This window comes from Scyliorhinus torazame, chromosome 25, assembly GCF_047496885.1.
Source record: "Scyliorhinus torazame isolate Kashiwa2021f chromosome 25, sScyTor2.1, whole genome shotgun sequence".
In the NCBI taxonomy this organism is placed as follows: domain Eukaryota; kingdom Metazoa; phylum Chordata; class Chondrichthyes; order Carcharhiniformes; family Scyliorhinidae; genus Scyliorhinus; species Scyliorhinus torazame.
The window spans coordinates 13,200,242-13,223,076 of NC_092731.1; the positions used below are offsets into that span (position 1 = coordinate 13,200,242).

At 52.9% G+C, this 22,835-nt stretch overlaps 1 protein-coding gene across 1 annotated transcript in view; it reads left to right on the forward strand.

The window, feature by feature from the left end:
* The window catches only part of rinl (Ras and Rab interactor-like), a 60,265-nt gene extending 41,072 nt beyond the window's left edge, over nucleotides 1–19,193 (forward strand). Inside the window, exons 8-11 of the mRNA XM_072490039.1 lie at nucleotides 11,353–11,658; nucleotides 14,022–14,153; nucleotides 14,905–15,068; nucleotides 17,083–19,193. Of these exons, the coding sequence (XP_072346140.1) occupies nucleotides 11,353–11,658; nucleotides 14,022–14,153; nucleotides 14,905–15,068; nucleotides 17,083–17,391 (911 nt within the window). The 3' untranslated portion in view covers nucleotides 17,392–19,193. The remainder of the gene's footprint in view (nucleotides 1–11,352; nucleotides 11,659–14,021; nucleotides 14,154–14,904; nucleotides 15,069–17,082) is intronic.
* The last annotated feature ends 3,642 nt before the right edge of the window (nucleotides 19,194–22,835 follow it).

The following is a 22,835-nucleotide window of genomic DNA, read 5'->3' on the forward strand; positions in this document are numbered from 1 at the left end:
ATTTGCGATTTGTTTTTGTTAAAGGCAGTGTCCCTTTTAGGGACTACCCCTTTTACTCTGCCCTTCAGTTAATTTAGTTTAATTGTTTTCCATCAAAATAGTTGGACCCTAGAGCTGAAGGAAGACAAATAGTTGCTTATAGTTGGAGTAAAATATTGTTTCTTATAAGGAAACTAGTGAAGCCAATTTTTGAAGTTATTACAGCACGCAAGTAGGCCAATGGAAGGTTGGCACGGTAGCATAGTGGTTGGCACAATTGCTTCACAGCTCCAGGCTCCCAGGTGCGATTCCCCCTCTTCTCTCATCTCCCGGTATATTTCGGACACTTTGCCCTCCCCGACCCACCCCCCCGAAAGCACTCTATCCTGGATCCCCTGTGTCAGGAGCAGCGGAGATTCCCTCACCTGTTGTCTCGTGAACGCCCTCACCTGCATATACCTAAAGATATTCCCCGGGGGCAGCTCATACTTTTCCTCCAGCGCTCCCAAGCTCGCAAACGTCCCATCTATAAATAAGTCTCCCACTCTCCTAATTCCTGCCCGGTGCCAGCTCTGGAACCCTCCGTCCAACCTCCCTGGGGCAAACCTATGGTTGTTCCTGATCGGGGACCACACCGAGGCTCCCAGCACACCCCTCGGTCGCCTCCATTGCCCCCAGATACTTAATGTTGCCGCCACCACTGGGTTCGTGGTAAACTTTTTCGGGGAGAGCGGTAGTGGCGCCGTCACCAGCGCTTTTAAGCTCGTTCCTTTATAGGACGCCATCTCCAGCCTTTTCCACGCCGCCCCCTCTCCCTCTATCATCCACTTACGGATCATCGCCACGTTGGCGGCCCAGTAGTAGTCACCCAAATTCGGCAACGCCAGTCCCCCTCTGTCCCTGCTACGTTGCAGGAACCCCCTCCTTACCCTCGGGGCCTTCCCTGCCCACACAAAGCTCATGATGCTCCTATCTATTTTTTTGAAAAAGGCCTTAGTGATCAATATAGGGAGACATTGGAACACAAATAGGAACCTCGGGAGGACCATCATCTTAATTGCCTGCACTCTGCCCGCCAGTGACAGCGGCTGCATGTCCCACCTTTTGAAATCCTCTTCCATTTGTTCCACCAGCCGAGTCAGATTGAGTCTGTGTAAGGTTCCCCAGCTCCTGGCTATCTGAATCCCCAGGTATCGGAAGTTTCTTTCCACTCTCCTTAGTGGTAGGCCATCTATCCCTCTACTCTGGTCCCCAGGGTGTATTACGAAAAGCTCACTCTTCCCCATATTAAGCCTATATCCCGAGAAATCTCCAAACTCCCTCAATATCTGCATAACCTCTATCATCCCCCCCACTGGATCCGCCACATATAGCAGTAGGTCATCTGCGTAGAGTGACACTCGGTGTTCCTCTCCTCCTCTAATCACCCCTCTCCATTTCCTGGAGTCTCTCAGCGCTATGGCCAGTGGTTCAATTGCCAGCACGAACAGTAATGGGGACAGCGGGCATCCCTGTCTTGTTCCCCTATAGTCGAAAATACTCCGATCTTTGCCGATTTGTGACGACACTTGCCATTGGGGCCCCATAGAGGAGTTTAACCCAGCTGACAAACCCCTCCCCGAACCCGAACCTCCTCAGCACCTCCCATAGATACTCCCACTCTACCCTATCAAATGCCTTCTCTGCATCCATTGCCGCCACTATCTCTGCCTCCCCCTCTGCTGGGGGCATCATTATCACCCCCAATAGCCGTCGCACGTTGACATTCAATTGTCTCCCCTTTACAAACCCTGTCTGATCTTCGTGCACCATCCCCGGGACACAATCCCCTATCCTCATTGTCAGCACTTTTGCCAGCAACTTGGCGTCCACTTTTAGGAGTGAGATAGGCCTATAAGACCCGCATTGCAGCGGGTCTTTATCTCGCTTCAGGATTAGTGATATCGTCGCCTCCGACATTGTCGGGGGTAGGGTCCCCCCTTCTCTGGCCTCGTTAAAGGTTCTCGCCAGCAGCGGGGCCAACAAGTCCACATATTTCCTATAAAATCCCACCGGGAACCCGTCAGGTCCCAGGGGCCTTCCCTGCCTGCATGTTCCCAGCCCTTTGGTCACCTCGTCCACCCCAATTGGCGCCCCCAGGCCTGCCACCTCCTGCTCCTCCACCCTCAGGAACCTTAGTTGGTCCAGAAACTGCAGCATCCCCTCTTTTCCCTCCGGGGGTTGGGACCTATATAACCTTTCATAAAAGGTCTTGAACACCTCATTTACCTTCCCTGCTCTCCGCACCGTGGTTCCCGTTTCATCCCCAACTCCCCCTATTTCCCTCGCCGCTGTCCTCTTACGAAGCTGGTGGGCCAACAGGCGACTCGCCTTTTCTCCATATTCATATCTCATCCCCTGTGCCTTCCTCCACTGTGCCTCTGCCCTCCCTGTGGTCAGCAGGTCGAACTCCGTCTGGAGTCGTCGCCTCTCCCTATATAGTCCTTCGTCCGGGGCCTCCGCATATTTTTTATCCACACTCAAAATCTCCCCCAGTAATCTTTCCCTTTCTTTGGCCTCTGTTTTCCTCTTGTGAGCCCTGATGGAGATCAACTCTCCCCTGACCACCGCCTTCAGCGCTTCCCATACTACCCCCACTCGGACCTCCCCATCATCGTTGGCCTCCAGGTACCTTTCGATACATCCCCGCACTCTTCCACAGACTCCCTCATCCGCCAATAATCCCGTATCCAGTCGCCAGAGTGGACGCTGCTCCCTCTCCTCTCCTAGTTCCAGATCCACCCAATGTGGGGCATGGTCTGAAACAGCTATGGCCGAGTACTCCGTTCCTTCCACCCTCGAAATCAGTGACCTGCCCAAAACGAAGAAATCTATCCGGGAGTATACCTTATGGACATGGGAGAAAAAGGAGAACTCTTTGGCCAGCGGCCTAGCAAATCTCCACGGATCCACTCCCCCCATTTGGTCCATAAACCCCCTAAGCACCTTGGCCGCTGCCGGCCTTCTTCCGGTCCTGGATCTAGATCTATCTAACCCTGGGTCTAGCACGGTGTTGAAGTCCCCCCCCATTACCAGGTTTCCTACCTCCAGGTCCGGGATGCGTCCCAGCATCCGCTTCATAAATCCCGCATCATCCCAGTTCGGGGCATATACATTGACCAGCACGCCCTCCGTTCCCTGCAGTCTGCCACTCACCATCACATATCTGCCCCCGCTGTCCGCTACAATGTTCCTAGCCTCGAACGACACCCGTTTCCCCACCAATATGGCCACCCCTCTAGCCTTTGCGTCCAGCCCTGAGTGGAACACCTGTCCCACCCATCCTTTCCTTAACCTAACCTGGTCTGCCACCTTCAGATGCGTCTCTTGAAGCATGGCCACGTCTGCCTTCAGTCCCTTTAAGTGCGCGAACACTCGGGCCCTCTTAATTGGCCCATTTAGGCCTCTCACGTTCCACGTGATCAGCCGGACTGGGGGGCTGCCCGCCCCCCTCCCCTGTCGACTAGCCATCACCCTCTCTGGGCCAGTCCCACATCCCGGTTCCGCGCACCCACACGTCCCCCAGGCGGCGCATTCCCGCCTCGACCACCTTTTCTCTTACCAGCTCCCTTTCGATCTCCGCAGCAGCAACCCAGTTGTCCCCCCCCTCCCACCCGCGAGATCCCCATCTAGCATGGTTACTCCCCCCATATGGCTCCGAAAGTCAGCTGACTTCAACTGACCCCGGCTTCTCCCGCTCTCTCCTTGACCCCCCCCCGTGTGAGGAACTCCCATCCTCCTTGCACCTATCTTCCCGCCATCATCTCTCTGGCGCGGGAAAAGAAAAAGAAACCCCGTGCTTTCTAGAATCATCCCACCCCCCATTGCGCAGTTCCCCCTACCGCCCCGTTCCCATTCCCCATCCCCCGCCTGTGTCTCTTCTTCCCCCCCACCGGTGCCCACATTTCTCAGTGTCCCCCCCTCCCCAATTTACACCTCTATACATCAGCATTGTCGTTTCCCCTCCAACATCAGTCCCTCAGTTCTGGTCCAGTTTCTCTTTTTGAATGAAGGTCCATGCTTCTTCCGACGTCTCAAAATAGTAATGTCTATCCTGGTACGTGACCCATAATCGCGCTGGCTGCAACATCCCAAACTTTACTTTCTTCTTATGCAGCACCTCCTTGGCTCGATTGAAACTCGCCCTCCTACTCGCCACCTCCGCACTCCAGTCCTGATACACTCGTATCACCGCATTCTCCCATCTGCTACTTCGTACCTTCTTGGCCCAGCTCAGAACCACCTCTCTGTCATTGAAGCGGTGAAATTGCACGATCATCGCCCTAGGTGGTTCTCCAGCCTTTGGTCTCCTCGCAGGGACCCGTTGGGCCCCTTCCACTTCCAAGGGGCCCGAGGGGGCCTCAGCTCCCATTAGCGAGCGTAGCATCGTGCTCGCGTAAGCCCCGCCGTCCGCTCCTTCCACTCCCTCGGGGAGACCCAGGATCCGGCCGGAGGTTCTTTCTCCTTGATCTATTTTCCAGGACTTCAATCCTTTCGATGCACTTCTTATGGAGCACCTCGTGCGTCTGCATTTTGACCGCTAGGCCCAGGATCTCGTCCTCGTTGTCTGTTACCTTCTGCTCCACCACACGGAGCTCTATCTCCTGGGCCTTTTGTGTCTCTTTAAGCCCCTCGATTGCCTGTAGCATCGGGGCCAGCACCTCCTTTTTAAGCAGCTCCACGCATCGTCTTAAAAATTTGTCTTGGTCCGGTCCCCATGTCGGCTGGGCTCCCTCCGACGCCATCTTGCTCCTTTCTTTCTTCTGCCGCTGCCCTCGAGGATTCTCCGAGATCTGGCTGCCGCTGCCGCTATTTTGCTTTCTCACTGGGGGGGGGACACACACACACACACTCCCTGTTGCCTCACCCCACACCGGGTTTCGTCAACAAAGAATTTCCCGTTGGGGCTCTTAAAAGAGCCCGAAGGTCCGTTTAAGCTGGAGCCGCCGAAACGATCGGCTTAGCTGGTCATCGCCGCAACCGGAAGTCCATTCAGTACGATCATGATAGACCTTGGTCTTCAACTCCCCTTTCCTGCCCGTTCCCTAATGCCCTTGATACCTTGAAACATCAAAAATCTCTCTATCCTAGCCTTAAATGCATTCAACTATGGAGCATCCACAATCCTTTGGGATAGAGAATTCCGTTGAATGAAGTAATTTCTCCTCCATCTCAGTCCTAAATGATCGACCCGCTAACCTGAGACCGTGGCCCCGTGTGTTAGATTCCCCGACCAGCGGGAAAGCCTTCGGGATCGTATGTGTTTCAATAAAGTCGCCTCTCCTTCTTCTAAACGCCAGAGAATATAAACCCAATTTACTCAGCCTCTCGTCGTAGGATCTCTCAAGCCCATAAGGACCAAGCTAGTGAACCTTCGCTGTACCACGTCCAACGCAAATATATCCTCCCTTAAATATGAAGACCAAAACTCTAAACTGGCCGAAATTCTCCGGTCGTTACAATTTTTTCCCCCGCTGGCAACGCACACCCCACCAGCGGGTTTCCCAACGGCGTGGGGTGGCTACAATGGGAAATCCCATTGACATACGGCGGGAATATGGAATCCCACCGCCACTGGATGGCGCTCCATTGGGAAACCCGGGATTTGCAGACCGGGGAATCCCGCCCAGTGCTACAGGTGTGGTCTCAACGTAGCCAGACCTCTTTATTCGTGTACATTCTGTCACCTTTCAACCAAGACCAACATGCCAGCCACCTTCTTTTTTTTAAATTTTTTTAATTAAAAAAATATATATATATTTTATTGAAATTTTTCATTCACAATTTTTTCCCCTTACGCATCAAACATAAAGAAAATTTAACAGTACAAGTAACATGATAACTACAATCTAATAAAGAGTAACTAACTTAGTAAACTAACCCAATAACATAAAATGAAACTTTCCCCTCCCCCTCCCCCCTGGGTTGCTGCTGCTGGTCATCTATCTTCCCTCTAACGTTCCCCTAGGTAGTCGAGGAACGGTTGCCACCGTCTGGTGAACCCTTGAGCCGATCCTCTCAGTGCAAACTTAATCTGCTCCAGTTTTATGAACCCCGCCATATCGTTTACCCAGGCCTCCAGTCCGGGGGGTTTTGCCTCCTTCCACATGAGTAAAATCCTACGCCGGGCTACTAGGGACGCAAAGACCACGACATCGGCCTCTTTCGCCTCCTGCACTCCCGGCTCATCCGCAACTCCAAATAAAGCTAACCCCCAGCCTGGTTTGACCCGGACCTTCACCACCTTCGAGATCACTCCCGTCACTCCCTTCCAATACCCCTCCAGTGCCGGACACGACCAAAACATATGTGTGTGGTTCGCCGGGCTTCCGCCGCACCTCCCACACTTGTCCTCCACTCCAAAGAACCTGCTCAACCTTGCTCCCGTTATGTGTGCTCTATGTAGCACCTTAAATTGAATCAGGCTAAGCCTGGCACACGAGGAAGAGGAATTTACCCTGCTTAGGGCATCAGCCCACAGACCCTCCTCTATCTCCTCCCCGAGCTCTTCTTCCCACTTTCTTTTCAGTTCGCCCACCAGCTCCTCCCCCTCTTCTCTCATCTCTCGGTATATTTCTGACACCTTGCCCTCCCCGACCCACACCCCCGAGAGCATTCTATCCTGGATCCCTTGTGTCGGGAGCAGCGGAAATTCCCTCACCAGTTGTTTCGTGAACGCTCTCACCTGCATATACCTAAAGAAATTTCCCCGGGGCAGCTTATACTTTTCCTCCAACGCTCCCAAACTCGCAAACGTCCCGTCTATAAATAAATCTCCCAGCCTCCTAATTCCCAACTGGTGCCAGCTCTGGAATCCTCCATCCATCCTCCCTGGGGCAAACCTATGGTTGTTCCTAATTGGGGACCCCACCAGGGCTCCCAGCACACCTCTCTGTCGCCTCCATTGCCCCCAAATATTTAATGTTGCCGCCACCACTGAGTTTGTGGTAAATTCTTTTGGTGAGAACGGTAGTGGCGCCGTCACCAGCGCCTCTAGACTCGTCCCTTTACAGGACTTTCTCGATAATCTTTTCCACGCCGCTCCCTCTCCCTTTATCATCCATTTACGGATCATCGCCACATTGGTGGCCCAGTAGCAGTCGCCCAAATTCGGCAGCACCAGTCCCCCTCTGTCTCTACTACGTTGTAAGAACCCCCTCCTTACCCTCGGAACTTTCCCTGCCCACACGAAGCTCGTGATGCTCCTGTCTATTTTTTTAAAGAAGGCCTTAGTGATCAGTATAGGGAGACATTGGAATACAAATAGGAACCTTGGGAGGACAATCATCTTAATTGCCTGCACTCTACCCGCCAGTGACAGTGGCTGCATGTCCCACCTCTTGAAGTCCTCTTCCATTTGTTCCACCAGTCGTGTCAGATTAAGTCTGTGCAAGGTTACCCAGCTCCTGGCTATCTGAATCCCCAGGTATCGAAAGTTTCTTTCCACTTTCCTTAAAGGCAGGCCATCTATCCCTCTACTCTGTCCCCAGGGTGTATCACAAAAAGTTCACTCTTTCCCATGTTAAGCCTATATCCCGAGAAATCTCCGAACTCCCTCAATATCTTCATGACCTCTGTCATCCCCCCCACTGGGTCCGTCACATACAACAGTAGGTCATCCGCGTAGAGTGACACTCGGTGTTCTTCTCCCCCTCTAATCACCCCTCTCCATTTTCTGGAGTCTCTCAGCGCCATGGCCAGTGGTTCAATTGCCAGTGCGAACAGTAATGGGGACAACGGGCATCCCTGTCTTGTTCCCCTGTTTAGTCGGAAATACTCCGATCTTTGCCGACCCGTGACCACACTTGCCGTTGGGGCCCCATAGAGGAGTTTGACCCAGCTAACAAACCCGTCCCCGAACCCGAACCTCCTCAGCACCTCCCATAGATACTCCCACTCCACCCTATCAAATGCCTTCTCTGCATCCATTGCCGCCACTATCTCTGCCTCCCCCTCTGCTGGGGGCATCATTATCACCCCTAATAGCCGTCGCACGTTGACATTTAGTTGTCTCCCCTTTACGAATCCTGTCTGGTCTTCGTGCACCAACCCTGGGACACAGTCCTCTATCCTCGATGCCAGCACCTTTGCTAGAAATTTGGCGTCCACATTTAGTAGTGAAATAGGCTTATAGGACCCGCACTGCAGCGGATCTTTATCCCGCTTCAAAATTAGCGATATCGTCGCCTCCGACATTGTCGGGGGTAGGGTCCCCCCTCCTCTGGCCTCGTTAAAGGTCCTTACCAGCAGCGGGGCCAACAAGTCCACATATTTTCTATAAAATTCCACCGGGAACCCATCTGGTCCCGGGGCCTTCCCTGCCTGCATGTTCCCCAGCCCCTTGGTAACCTCGTCCACCCCAATTGGTGCCCCCAGGCCTTCCACCTCCTGCTCCTCCACCCTCGGGAACCTTAATTGGTCCAAAAACTGCCGCATCTCCTCTTTTCCCTCCAGGGGTTGGGACCTATAAAGTCTTTCGTAAAAGGTCTTAAACACCTCGTTTATCTTCCCTGCTCTTCGCACCGTAGCTCCCTCTTCGTCTCTAATTCCCCCAACTCCCTCGCCGCTGTCCTCTTTCGCAGCTGATGGGCCAACAGGCGACTAGCCTTTTCCCCATATTCATATCTCATCCCCTGTGCCTTCCTCCACAGCACCTCCGCCCTCCTGGTGGTCAGAAGGTCGAACTCCGTCTGGAGTCGTCGTCTCTCCCTGTACCGTCCCTCCTCCGGGGTCTCCGCAAATTCCCTGTCCACCCTTAAAATCTCCCCCAGTAATCTTTCCCTTTCCTTGGCCTCGGTTTTCCCTTTGTGGGCCCTGATGGAGATCATCTCTCCTCTGACCACCGCCTTTAGTGCTTCCCATACCACTCCCACTCGGACCTCCCCGTCGTCATTGGCCTCCAGGTACCTCTCAATACATCCCCGCACCCTTCCACAGACTCCCTCATCCGCCAACAATCCCACATCTAATCGCCAGAGTGCACGCTGCTCCCTCTCCTCTCCTAGTTCCAGGTCCACCCAATGTGGGGCATGATCTGAGATAGCTATGGCTGAATACTCTTTTACTCCACCCTCGAGATCAACGACCTTCCCAAAACAAAAACATCTATCCGGGAGTACACCTTGTGAACATGGGAGAAGAAGGAGAACTCCTTGGCCTTCGGTCTAACAAATCGCCATGGATCCACTCCCCCCATTTGGTCCATAAACCCCTTAAGCACCTTGGCCGCTGCCGGCCTTCTTCCGGTCTTAGATCTGGATCTATCTAACCCTGGGTCCAGCACGGTGTTGAAGTCTCCCCCCATTATCAAGTTTCCTACCTCCAGGTCCGGGATACGTCCCAGCATCCGCTTCATGAACCCCGCATCATCCCAATTCGGGGCATATACGTTAACCAACACGACCTGCATTCCCTCCAGCCTGCCACTCACCATCATATATCCGACTCCACTATCTGCTACAATGCTCCTAGCTTCGAATGATACCCGTTTCCCCACCAGTATGGCCACCCCTCTGTTCTTTGCATCCAGCCCTGAATGGAACACCTATCCCACCCATCCTTTCCTTAACCTAACTTGGTCCGCCACCTTCAGGTGCATCTCTTGAAGCATGGCCACGTCTGCCCTCAGTCCTCTCAAGTGCGCGAACACTCGGGCCCTTTTAATTGGCCCAATTAGGCCTCTCACGTTCCACATGATCAGCTGCACTGGGGGGCTACCTGCCCCCTTCCCGCGTCGACTAGCCATCGCCCTCTCTAGGCCAGTCCCACGTCCCGATTCCGCGCTCCCACTCGTTCCCCAGGTGGTGCATTCCAGCCCCGACCACCCTTTTTTTAGCCAGTTCCCCTTTGATTTCTGCAGCAGCAACCCAGTTATCCTCCCCCCCCCCCCCCCGCCAGATCCCCATCTAGCGTGATTGCTCCCCCCATGTTACTTCCGAAAGTCAGCTGACTTCAACTGACCCCGGCTTCTCCCGCTCACTCCTTGACCCCCCCGTGTGGGGAACTCCCATCTACCTTGCGCCTATCTTCCCGCCATCACCTTTCTGGCGCGGGAACAAGGACAGTAGGCTCCATATGCTCTGTAGCTGTCCCGCCCCTTGTGGCGCAGCTCCCTCTCCCCCCCCACTCCCATTCCTCATCCTCCGCCTATGTCTCTTCTTTCCCCCCACCGGCGCCCACATTTCTTAGTGTCCCCCCCCCTTCCCAATTTACATCTCTATATACATCGACAGTAACATTTCTCTCTAATATCAGTCCCTCAGTTCCGATCCAGTTTCTCGTCTTTAATAAAGGTCCATGCTTCTTCCGCCGTTTCGAAGTAGTGATGTCTCTCCTGGTACGTGACCCATAGTCGCGCCGGCTGCAGCATCCCGAACTTCACCTTCTTCTTGTGTAGCACCTCCTTGGCTCGATTAAAACTTGCCCTCCTTCTCGCCACCTCCGCACTCCAATCCTGGTACACCCGTACCACCGCGTTCTCCCATCTACTACTCCGTACCTTTTTGGCCCATCTCAGAACCACTTCTCTATCATTAAAGCGGTGAAATCGCACGATTGTCGCCCTAGGTGGTTCTCCCGCCTTTGGTCTCCTCGCAGGGACCCGATGCGCCCCCTCCACTTCCAAGGGGCCCGAAGGGGCCTCAGCTCCCATCAGCGAGCTTAGCATCGTGCTCACGTAAGCCCCGCAGTCCGCTCCTTCCACTCCCTCGGGGAGACCCAGGATCCGAAGGTTCTTCCTTCGTGCTCTGTTTTCTAGGGCCTCAATCCTTTCAATGTACTTTTTGTGGAGCGCCTCGTGCGTCTGTGTTTTGACCGCCAGGCCCAGGATCTCGTCTTCATTATCCGTCACCTTCTGCTCCACCACGCGGAGCTCTGTCTCCTGGGTCCTTTGTGCCTCCTTAAGCCCCTCAATTGCCTGTAGCATCGGGGTCAGCACCTCCTTCTTAAGTAGCTCCACACACCGCCTTAAGAATTCGTCTTGATCGAGCCCCCATGTCGCCTGGGCTTTCTCTGCCGCCATCTTGCTTCTTTTTTCCTCCTGTCCCTATCGTCGAGGATTCCTCGCGATGTAGCCGCCACCGCCGATATTTTTCTCTTTCGTTGGGGGGGGGGGGAGGGACTCCCTGTTAACTCACCCCACACCGGGTTTCGTCCTGGAAAAATTCCCCGTTGGGGCTCTTAAAAGAGCCCGAAGGTCCGTTTGAGCTGGAGCCGCCGAAACGTGCGGCTTAGCTGGGCATCGCCGCAACCGGAAGTTGCCAGCCACCTTCTTAACTGCCAACCTGCCAACTTACCTCCCGGAGAATAATCCCGGCGTTTTTGTGTCTTTTTCAGATGCGTCCATCGAAAAGGCTTTGCAGAAATGCATTCTGAAGCCTTTGCGAGACCACATCTACTCCCGCCTCCTCGCCTTCCGCACCAGGGACGGCTCCCTCAAGAAGCTGAGGGACAACCAGCCCGTCCTCCAGACCCAGAGCCTGGCAGAGCTGAGCGTGACGGCTGGCGTGCCTGACGCCGTGGGCCTGGAGAAAATCCAGCAGAAATTCAACGCCATGCACGCGTCCTATTCGCCCTGGAAGAAAGTGACACAGCTCCTGAAGGCCTGCAAGCTTATTTATGAAGCCATGTCGGGGACATCAGGTGAGGAGCAACCGCCAGGAGCCATAGATTTGTAGACTCTAAAGGGATATGGCGTTCAGATAGAGGATCAACCATGATCATGTTAAATGGAGGAGCAGCCTAGAAGGGCCGAATGGCTTCCTCCTGCTCCTTAACTCTATGTTTCTATGTCTATGATTCTGTAAGCCTCTTTTCCCGAAGGGTTAGCGTATCAAATCCCCCATTACGGATGTGCCTTAGGTTCAGTGAGAGAATTTTCTTTCAGTAAGCGGCTCAGAACATGCGGGGTTAGGCTTGACGAAGGCCTTGTTCACTGGCAGCGACATGATGGGCCAAATAGTCTCCTTCCCTTGTTATAAGTTGCTGGAAATCGCAGCCAAGGCAGTGCTGTCACTCGTGCCCTGTCAGAAACGCATCACCCACAAGATCCCACAAACAGCGACGTGATAATGTTCAAGTGTGATTTACATAAAGACGGATGCCGGTTGTGGGATCAATATTGACTAGGTCGGCAGGGATCGGGAATCACAGAATTGTTATGGCGCAGAAGGTGGCCATTTAGACCACCACGTCTGCACCGGAGAACTCTCCCGCTCTTCTTTGAAATAGTTCCCTGCGATCTTTTGCGCCCACCTGAGAGGACAGACTGGTCAATGGCACTGAGGGACTGCTGTGCTGAGGAACTAACTAGAGAACAGGCCATCCTAGACTGGGGATTGTGTAATGAGAAAGGAACGATTGGCAATCTAGCTGTTGCAAGGCACTTTGGGGATGAGCGATCATAATATGATCGAATTCTTCATCAAGGTGGAGAGTGACATCGTTGATTCTGAGTCTAGGATCCTGATTCCAACTAAAGGAAACTACAATGGTTAGAGGTGAGAGTTGGCCAGAATGGAATGGGAAACGTTATTTAAAGGGATGATGGTGGACAGGCGATGGCAAATATTCAAGGAGCGCCTTTCCATTTCAAGGAAAATGGGAAAGGTGGCCACACCATGGTTTACAAGGGAAATTAGAGACAGTATTAGATCCAAGGAAGAGGCAAACAAATTGGCCAAAAAAAAAAACAGACCTGAGGATTGAGAGAAGTTTAGAATTCCGCAAAGGAGGACAAAGGGAGTGATTAATTTTTAAAAATAAATTTAGAGTACCCAATTCTTTTTTTTTTCCAATTAAGGGGCAGTTTAGCGTGGCCAATCCACCTACCCTGCAAAATCTATGCCAGACTGATTCCTGGGATGGCGGGACTGACGCAGGAGGAGAGATCGAGTCGGTTAGGATTGTATTCGCTGGAGTTTAGAAGAATGAGGGGGGATCTCAGAGAAACCTATAAGATTCTAACAGGACTGGGCAGGGTAGATGCAGGAAGGATGTTCCTGATGGTGGGGGGTGTTCAGAACCAGGGGTCACAGCCTGAGGATACGGTGTAGACCATTTAGGACAGAGATGAGGAGGAATCTCTTCACCCAGAGAGTGGTCGGCCTGTGGAATTTGCTACAAAAAGCAGCTGAATCACTGGCCGGCATTTACCAGTTCCCACCCAAAGCCAATCCACGTTTGGCCACTCCGTCAAATTTTCCGCCCCCCCCCCAACCATTCCCATCACAGGCGGGACTGGAAAACCTTTTTTTTTCTTTTAATAAATTTAGAGTGGCCAATTCATTTTTTCCAATTAAGGGGCAATTTAGAGTGGCCAATCCACCTACCTTGCACATCTTTGGGTTGTGGGGGTGAAACCCACGCAGACACGGGGGAAATGTGCAAACTCCACACGGACAGTGACCCAGAGCTGGGATCGAACCTGGGACCTCGGCACCGTGAGGCAGCAGTGCTAACCCACTGCGCCACCGTGCTGCTGGGACTGGAAAACCTCTGCCATTGTCTACCCCACTCTTTTCAAAACCTTGGCTTTGTCCTGAGTTCTCTGTCTCTCCTGATCCATGTCTGTAGCTTGTGGAATCTAAATCTTACGGAGATGTGACACCATAGAATCCTTACAATGCAAAGGTAGGCCATTTGGCCCATCAAGTCTGCACTGACCCTCGGAGACAACACCCTACCTAGGCCCATATGCCTGCCCCATCCCCACAACCCCACCGAACCTGCACACCTTTGGGCACAACAGGGTAATTTTATAAAGGCCAATCCACCTAACCTGCACATCTTTGGATTGTGGGAGGAAACCGGAGGACCCGGAGGAAACCCACGCAGACACGGGGAGAACGTGCAAACTCCACACAGTCATGTCACCCGAGGACGTAATTGAACCCGGGTCCCTAGTGCTGTGAGGCAGCAGTGCTATCCACTGCGCCTCCGCCGCTCCTTCCAACACATCCATTCTCTGCTTTGTCATGTAACGCTACTCAATTTTTCTGTTACAGGGAAGCCTTACGGAGCGGATGACTTCCTGCCAGTGCTGACCTACGTCCTGGCCAGCAGCAACTTGACAAACCTGTATCTCGATGTGGAATACATGATGGAGCTTCTAGACCAGAGCCAGCTCCAGGGCGAAGGTGAAGCGATGCAATCTATTTCCTATAAGAACACAGCTACTTTCCAATCCCCAAACTTGCTGGTCTTCGGGGGCCCCAAGGCTTTTCCTATTCCAGAATCCCAGGTTTCACCAGGCGAATGGTTAACTGCCAGGCCACAGAGTCACATGTCCGCAGAGCAAGGGTGTGGGCAACGACAGGCATTGTAGCGATTATGGGCATTGGTGAGATCGCATCTCAAGTACTGCGCACAGTCATGGTCCCCTTACTTGAAGAAAGACGCAAATGTATTAGAGGCAGTTCAGAGAAGGTTCACGAGATTGAATCCATAGATGAAGGACTTGCCTTCTGAAGAATATATTGAGCAGTTTAGACCTATACTCGCTGGAGTTTAGAAGAATGGCAGGAGAACTAATTGAGGTATAATACATGAGAATAGATGTAGGGATTGTGATCTGGAAGTTTAATGAACTATACTTGGGTTTAAATGTAGAAGGGAATCAAAGGATATGGGGGGCTTTTGGCCTACATAATGGTGCATGTTGTCTACTCGTGTTGTAAACGCGATGTAACTTTGTTTGGCACTAATATTTCCGACTTTATTCAAACCAGATCTCAAGACTTGAATTAAGCCTTATGTTTGAGATGGCTAAAGTCTAGATAAAAGCCTTGATAGTGGAATAATGTAAAATAGAGCTCAGGGGCAGGGTCAAACTTAGGTGGGATGAACTCAATGTTGTCATTAAATATTTTGGCTCCTCCTCCTTTTCAGGTGGATATTATCTAACAACAATGTTTGGTGCACTCTACCACATCAGCAACTTCCAGCCCAGGTATATAACCCGACAGATGAGTGACGAGGCCAAGTCATCGCTTCATCAATGGAGGAGGAGACGGACGCTACACCAGACCCAGTCAAAAAGGCGCTCGGCACAGGTTGGTACCTCTGGCAGGGCGGGTAACACCAAGAGTCAACAGCCGTGCCTGCGAGGCCGCAACCTGGCGCCGTTTATGCTGGTTTCCACAATCGTGGTCCATGCATGATGGCACTTCAGGGGGTTTCGTAGGCCATTGGAGCCCCCTGTATGGTCGGGGACAGGGCAGGGTAGTAGCCTGGCACCTGCGCACCTTGGCACTGCCAATCTGGCACCCTGGCAGTGCCACACGGGCACCCTGGCACCGCCAGATTGGCATTGTCAGGTGCCCAGTTGGCATTGCCGGGGTTCCAAGATGGCAGTGCAAAGCTGCCCAGGTGCCAGGTTGGTCGGAGCCTGTGTGGGGAGGGGGGGGGGGGGTCTCCTGAAAACAGGGGGGGGTGGTTAGAGATTGGGGCAGCCTTTCAAAATGGCACCCGGGTCTGTGAGGAGCCGGCCCTGCTGGCGAGCTCTGCTCTCCAGAGTTGGGAAACGTTCAAAGTGTGGCTTTGACGGGGAGAAACTCGCCGAGGCCCAAATAAATGGCTAAGCGTCCTTAGATAGCGGTGTCGGTTTCGGCACTGTCTCCCGGATGGTCAGGCACAGGCCTGGGTAGGACCCTGACAGTCCCACTGGCATTTGGGCACCTTTGCACTGCCATTCTGGCACCCAGGCCGGTGGAACACCAGGCCAAACCCGCCCGAAACCCGACTCCGATCAATCGCGCCCAGTGGCTAAGGAGCACCTTAAAGGAGGGCAGCATGGTAGCACAGTTGCTTCACAGCTCCAGGGTCCCAATTTCGATTCCCGGCTTGAGTCACTGTCCGTGCGGAGTCTGCACGTTCTCCCCGTGGCTGCGTGGGTTTCCTCCAGGTGCTCCGGTTTCCTCCCACAGACCAAAGATGTGCCGGTTAGTTGGATTGGCCGTGATAAATTGCCGCTGTGTCCAAACTTGCCCTTAGTGTTGGGTGGGTTTGTGTAGGGTGCTCTTTCCAAGAGCTGGTGCAGACTCGATGGGCTGAATGGCCTCCTTCTGCACTGTAAATTCTATGATTCTATGAAAGAAGGAATACGATGGCAGAGAGGCGGGGAGCTGCTGGGGATGGAATTCCAGAGCTTGGGGCCCAGGGAATGCGCAGGAGGCCAGAGTTAGATGAGCACAGGTATCTGTGGGATTGATATACTAGCCTGGGGTGCAGTTACCGGTAACCCATTGACCCCGGGCTCGCCAGCCTGCACGGATTCATTCCCGGAAGACCTTGATTTAAAAATTCCAATCTATTGTGTTCAAATCCCTCCACCGGCCTCCATCCCATCCCTTTCTCTGAAATCTCCTCTAGGCCTGTGTACAACCTCGCAGGCAACTCGGTCCCCCTCCAATTCCGGCCGTTTGCCAATTTTCAATGCTCCACAATTGGTGTCTGCGTCTCCAGCTGCCTAGGAGGCCCCCCACCCCTCAAACCCCTGCCCTAAAAACAGACAGCCTAAGTGTGGGTCTCTATAATCATGAAAGGAATATGTGGAGACTCCGGTAATTGGTGGGAAATAGATTTAGGACGATGATGGCAGAACCGAACGGTCCATCAGGAAAAGGTGAAACAGACTGGAATTCTGTCTGCTCGGAGCGTGAAGACTGAGGGGAGAACCAAATAGAGATCTTTACTCCAACAAAACAGATTGTACGGTGGCACTGTTGCTTCACAGCGCCAGGGACCCGGGTTCGATTCCCGGCTTGGGTCACTGTCTGTGCAGTCTGCACGTTCTCCCCGTGTCTGCGTGGGTTTCCTCCGGACGCTCCGGTTTCTTCCCACAAGCCCCGAAAGACGTGCTGTTAGGCAATTTGGACATTCTGAATTCTCCCTCAGTGTACCCGAGTGTGGCGACCAGGGGCATTTCACAGTAACTTCACTGCAGTGTTAATGTAAGCCTACTTGTGACACTTAAAAAGATTATTATTATTAGTGAGCATTGGTGGTGTGAAAATATTAGCCTGTAAAAGTCAGCTCGCTTTCTGACTCCATCTTCTTGCCCTGTAGGATCTGCTCCACGTCTCTTTCCTGGAGCCCTGTGACAACCAGGTCACCATCCTGGCCCCTGCGCACATGAGCATGGCGGAGGTGTGGAAAGCGTGCGCGGAGAAGTTCGAAGTGCCGGACCCGGAGGATTACCGCCTCTTCGTGGTCAGGGACGGCTCTTACCAGCTGCTGGAGGAAGATTCCTGCCCTCAGAAGGTCAAGGAAGAGATGCGGCAGAAAGGAGTAGCGCCGTTCCATTTTGTGTACGCACCCAAGGACAGAGATGAACTCCCCCAGGCTTCACCGCCGGAAGAACCAGCCGCTTCGTGACAAGTCGCCTTGGGACTGAATATAAGAAATATTTGAGGCCGGGGTCGCTTGGCTAAGTTCTTGAGCTGTGGTCTCCTGTTTCCGGGTGAAACCAATGGAACACACTGACAATAGGCGACCATTCAGCCATTTTTATAGAGGATGTGCCTCCAGTATGCTCCAATCTCGGCAAAGCACTCCATCTTTTAAAAGCCCCCGGCGTGGGTAAAGAAACCTTTTTTTCTTCCCCCTCGTTCTTCACACGAGGATCCTCAGTCCGTGCTCCCTTCATCGCTGCTTCACCAACTTGTGGAAACAACGGTTCATTATTCACCGAGTCAAAACTCTTCGACAGCTTCTCCGAGATCCTGAACCAATTCTTTGTCCCAGCGAGAAGAGGTTCAGTTTTTCGGGCCTCGGCAACAGAATCGCTCCCCTGAATCTTCCTGGAGTAGATTTTCTACTGGGTCTATGAAATACCCGGAGCTGCAAACAATCCGTCAACTCTGGGAGTCAATTGTTCAAATCCAACATTATTTTAGAATGTGGCCGTTGCTGATATCGTTACCCTTCTGCTCCTGGCCCTGAAACGCCTGGTCTTCGGGGCAACTGTGTTGTGCCAAGATGACCACGGGCTACCCACGCTTTGTCGGCCTATTAGGCCAGACCAGTATGTGGGAGGGCATCACTGAACTCATTCGGAAGTTTAGTGTCATTTTTTTTCTGCTGATGCTCCATGATTGAGCCAGATTTTGTTTCATATAAAAAAAGGGCTACTGTGAAGTACTTCATCTTTTTCTACAATGACTTGCGTTCATAACCCCTTTAATGTGACAATACATCTTAAAGTTGCTTCGCAGGAGTGTTATAAAACAAAATGTGACACGCAGCCACTGCACGAGGTTTAAGGTCCGTGGGGCAAAGTTTGGAGGAGATGTGCGAGGTTTGTTTTTTACGCAGAGGGTGGTGAGTGCCTGGAACGCGTTGCCAGGGGAGGTTGTGGAAGCAGATACATTATCGGCGTTCAAAAGGCATCTTGACAAACACATGAATAGGATGGGTATAGAGGGATATGGCTGAGGGTTTTGGCCAAGGATGGTACAGGCTTGGAGGGCCGAAGGGCCTGTTCCTGTGCTGTATAGTTCTTTGAGTGAGCTTTAAGGAGCAACTCAAAGGAAGCGGGAGAGGCAGAAAGGTTTAGGGGAGGGAAGTCCACAGCTCAAGACGGCAGGCAGCTGAAGACGCGGCCATCAACGGTGGAGCAATTAAAATCGGGGATGTTGAGGATGTCAGGACTGAAGGAGCGCAGAGATCATCGAGCGAGGCGGCAGGGAGGGAAGGGTGCAACCATGGAGGGAATCGAAAACAAGGGTCAGAATTTTCAAATTTAAGCATGGCTTGCAAGAGCTGAGGAAGGCCGGTGAGCAGGGGGGTGAGCTGAACTTGGCCGTATAATCTCTGCTCCCAATACAGTAAAAACCATCCCTGAGGCCATGAAATGCGGCCCAATCTTAATTTATTTTGTTGTTGTGTGGAATAAATATTTTGTACCCATTTCTCACTCTGAGGAACCTTATATTTGGACAGTTGACCTCCCCTATGTTAAGCAGGCACTCCAGGTCTACTGGAGTGAAGGGTCCTTCAGTGTTTCTCCATGTTGGAGTGCGCCAGTGATTATCCTCCCCACCCACCCGAGCTGCCGACAAAACAAATGTCATTCTTTTGATAAAACGTTCTTATATATATCACAAGATGGTACCTTATAAAAACGTGGAAATATGTGACTAAATTGTATATGGAAATAAACGTACCTATGTATATTGCACCAGATCCGAATTTTGTTCTGTTGTTTTGCATCTATAAATTTTCAATATGGTAACTGGGGCCCAGCTTGAAATCAAAACAATCAACTCAGATTTTCACGCAGGTATTTCCTGAGCATAAGGATCATCATGTGTAGATCTGCGTAAATTAATGCCCAGGATTTCTGCTCATGCTAGAGTGGCTTGTCGCAAGTCCCTGGGCTGGGCTGGGCTGGGCTGGGCTGGGCTGGGCTGGGCTGGGCCCCCCCCCCCCCCCCGGTCTATTCCAGCCCCACTTGACCTGGAATCGCAACGACGGTGAAATTAGATTTTATTTTAAAATACCCAAGGTCCTTGATTGAGCCCGATAAACTGCAATCATCAGGTCTGTAACTTCAAAACACAAGTAACCTTTTATTATGTACAGTATTATAATTAAACGGACAGAAATGTAACTGACTATTCACTGCCCTGTTCCCAACGTCCCTTCCCTTACTAACTCACCCCACTGTCTAAACACACACACACACAGACAAACAACACAGAAGGGAAATGTTGGTGGCAAGGGAAAGAAAATATTAATAAAAATAAAAGGGTCAGGATCTTTGATGGACTGGGATGACTTCCAGTCAATGTCTTTCTGAAGTTCGAGCTTTCGTTTTGGTGCTTCTTCCCTCTAGGCTAACGATGGTTTTCTCTGGCAAGATTGTCTACTTTCTCTGCAGACTCAGACTTACAGCAACGGATGTGCCAGGCACTCACTGCTTTCAGAACAACAAGAACAGTTCTTTGGGAGACAGCGTTCCTTTCACTTCCAAGGTCTAACTGCCCTTTGAAATGTACAGTTCAAGTGCAATGAGGAGATGGGTAACAAATGCTCACTCTGCCCACATCCCACAAAATAAAATACATTAGCCAACACCGTGGTCTGGTGCTTCAGAGACTCAATACAGCACATTATGTGTGGTGATGAGCTACTCATGTCGAGGAGGATCCCAGCATTTGGCTCCACTCTGCGTGTTCGAAGACCCCAGCATTGTGTGTCTGGTCTGTGTGGTAATACCAGGTATTGCGGTACCTGAGAGGTGGATGACCATTGGTTAGACCCAGGAGTCTACCATTGGCTGATGCACATAGCTCCGCCCTGAGAGGCGGAGTATAAGAACCGATGCCATCCCAGCAGCCTTCACTTTCTGTATCGAAGCTGCTGGGGAACAGTTCTCGCAGATTAAAGCCTATTAGTTATGACTCACCTTGTCTTGAGAGTAATTGATTGCGCATCAATTTAATCTGCTACAACTTCAGTTGAAAGGATGGATCTCCGTATCAAACCGGAGTGCCTTCAGCTCAGCCCCCACGCGGACAACTCTGCTGCTATCTTCAAACATTGGCTGGCGTGCTTTAAGGGCTACCTCGACACGGCCGCCGACACCCCCACGGAAAGACAAAAGATGCACCTTCTACGCTCGCGGGTCAGCCCTGGGATCTACCCTCTGATCGAGGAGGTGGAGAATTATGCTGCAGCGATCGAGCTGCTAGAAGGACATTATATCCACCCTGTGAACCAGGTCTACACTCGTCACCTGCTGGCGACTAGGAGGCAAAGCCCCGAGGAAACGTTGGAAGACTTCTACCGGGCGCTGCTGGTGCTGGGCCGAAACGGTGGCTGCCGGCCAGTTTCGGGGAACGAGCACACGGAACTTTTGATCAGGGATGCTTTCGTGGCAGGTATGACCTCCCCCAATATTCGCCGAAGGCTTCTAGAAATGAACACTCTGGGACTTACTGAGGCACAGGCCCTGGCGGGGTCCATGGACGTTGCATATAAAAACGTGCTGGCTTTTGCACCCGGACGCGCGGCGGCCTCCTGGGCTGCACGGCACCCCATTGCGGCAGCCCCTCAGACCTTCCCCCTGACCTTGCCAGCCTGCGCGGCAAGATGGCCCGCTACCACCGCTGGACAATGCTGTTTCTTCTGCGGGCAGGCGAATCATCCCCGCCCGCGCTGCCTGGCCCGCACTGCCACCTGCAAAGGGTGCGGCAAGAAGGGCCACTATGTCAGGGTCTGCCAGGCCCGCGCCGTGGCCGCGGTCTCCAGCGACTATCGGCAGCCCCCTTTCAGGCCCCAGCCGCTCACCGCCACCCCCCTATCCTCAGGCCGTGTGCGACCCGCGGGCGCGGCCATTTTGCCCCCCGGCCACCACGCTGGACGGGTGGGCGCCGCCATTTTGTCCCTCGCCGCTGCCATCTTCTTCAGCCCCGGACTCCATGTGCAACCCATGGGTGACGCTGCCCAGGCCCCCAGCACAGCCGACTGCACGCTGCCCGACCAGAACTCTCCATTACTGCAGCTGGCCTCGGTGACTCTGGACCAGAGTCGGCCCCGGACGCTTGCGAAAGCTACAACGACGATCTCCATCAACGGCCACGTGACGTCGTGCTTGATCGACTCTGGGAGCACGGAAAGCTTTGTTCACTCCGACACGGTAAGGCGCTGTTCTCTAGTCACCCATCCCGTAAATCAAAGGATCTCCCTGGCCTCCGGGTCACACGCGGTGGAGATAAAGGGGTTCTGCCTAGCAAACCTCACTGTCCAAGGCAGGGAATTCCGCAATTTCCGTCTGTACGTCCTGCCGCACCTCTGCGCAGCCACTCTCCTTGGGCTGTATTTCCAGTGCCATCTGCAAAGCCTGACTTTTAAATTTGGCGGCCCTATACCCCCCCTTACTGTCTGCGGCCTCACGACCCTTAAGGTCGACCCGCCTTCCCTGTTTGCGAACCTCACCCCGGATTGCAAACCCATCGCCATCAGGAGCAGACGGTACAGTGCCCAGGACCGGACCTTTATCAGGTCGGAGGTCCAAAGGCTGCTGAGGGAAGGGGTCATCGAAGCGAGCAACAGTCCCTGGAGGGCTCAAGTAGTGGTGGTAAAGACCGGGGAGAAACATAGGATGGTCATTGACTACAGCCAGACCATCAACAGGTTCACGCAGCTGGATGCGTACCCTCTCCCCCGTATAGCCGACCTGGTAAACAGGATCGCGCAATACAAGGTTTTCTCCACGGTGAATCTCAAGTCTGCCTACCACCAGCTACCCCTCCGTCATGGTGACCACCAGTACACTGCCTTCGAAGCAGATGGCCGGCTCTATCACTTTTTAAGGGTTCCCTTCGGTGTCACGAACGGGGTCTTGGGCTTCAAACGAGAGATGGACCTTGGATTTCGGCGGCAGCGGTGCGCAGGGGCCTTCTTTGAGGTGAGTAGTGAGTTTAAAAGCACTTACCTTTACAGGAGCAGCCCTTTGGATTTCGGCGGCAGCGGTGCGCAGGGGCCTTCTGGGAGGTGAGTAGTTAGTTTAAAACCACTTACCTTTACAGGAGCAGCCCTTTGGATTTCGGCGGCAGCGGTGCGCAGGGGCCTTCTTTGAGGTGAGTAGTGAGTTTAAAAGCACTTACCTTTACAGGAGCAGCCCTTTGGATTTCGGCGGCAGCGGTGCGCAGGGGCCTTCTGGGAGGTGAGTAGTTAGTTTAAAACCACTTACCTTTACAGGAGCAGCCCATTGGATTTCGGCGGCAGCGGTGCGCAGGGGCCTTCTTTGAGGTGAGTAGTGAGTTTAAAAGCACTTACCTTTACAGGAGCAGCCCTTTGGATTTCGGCGGCAG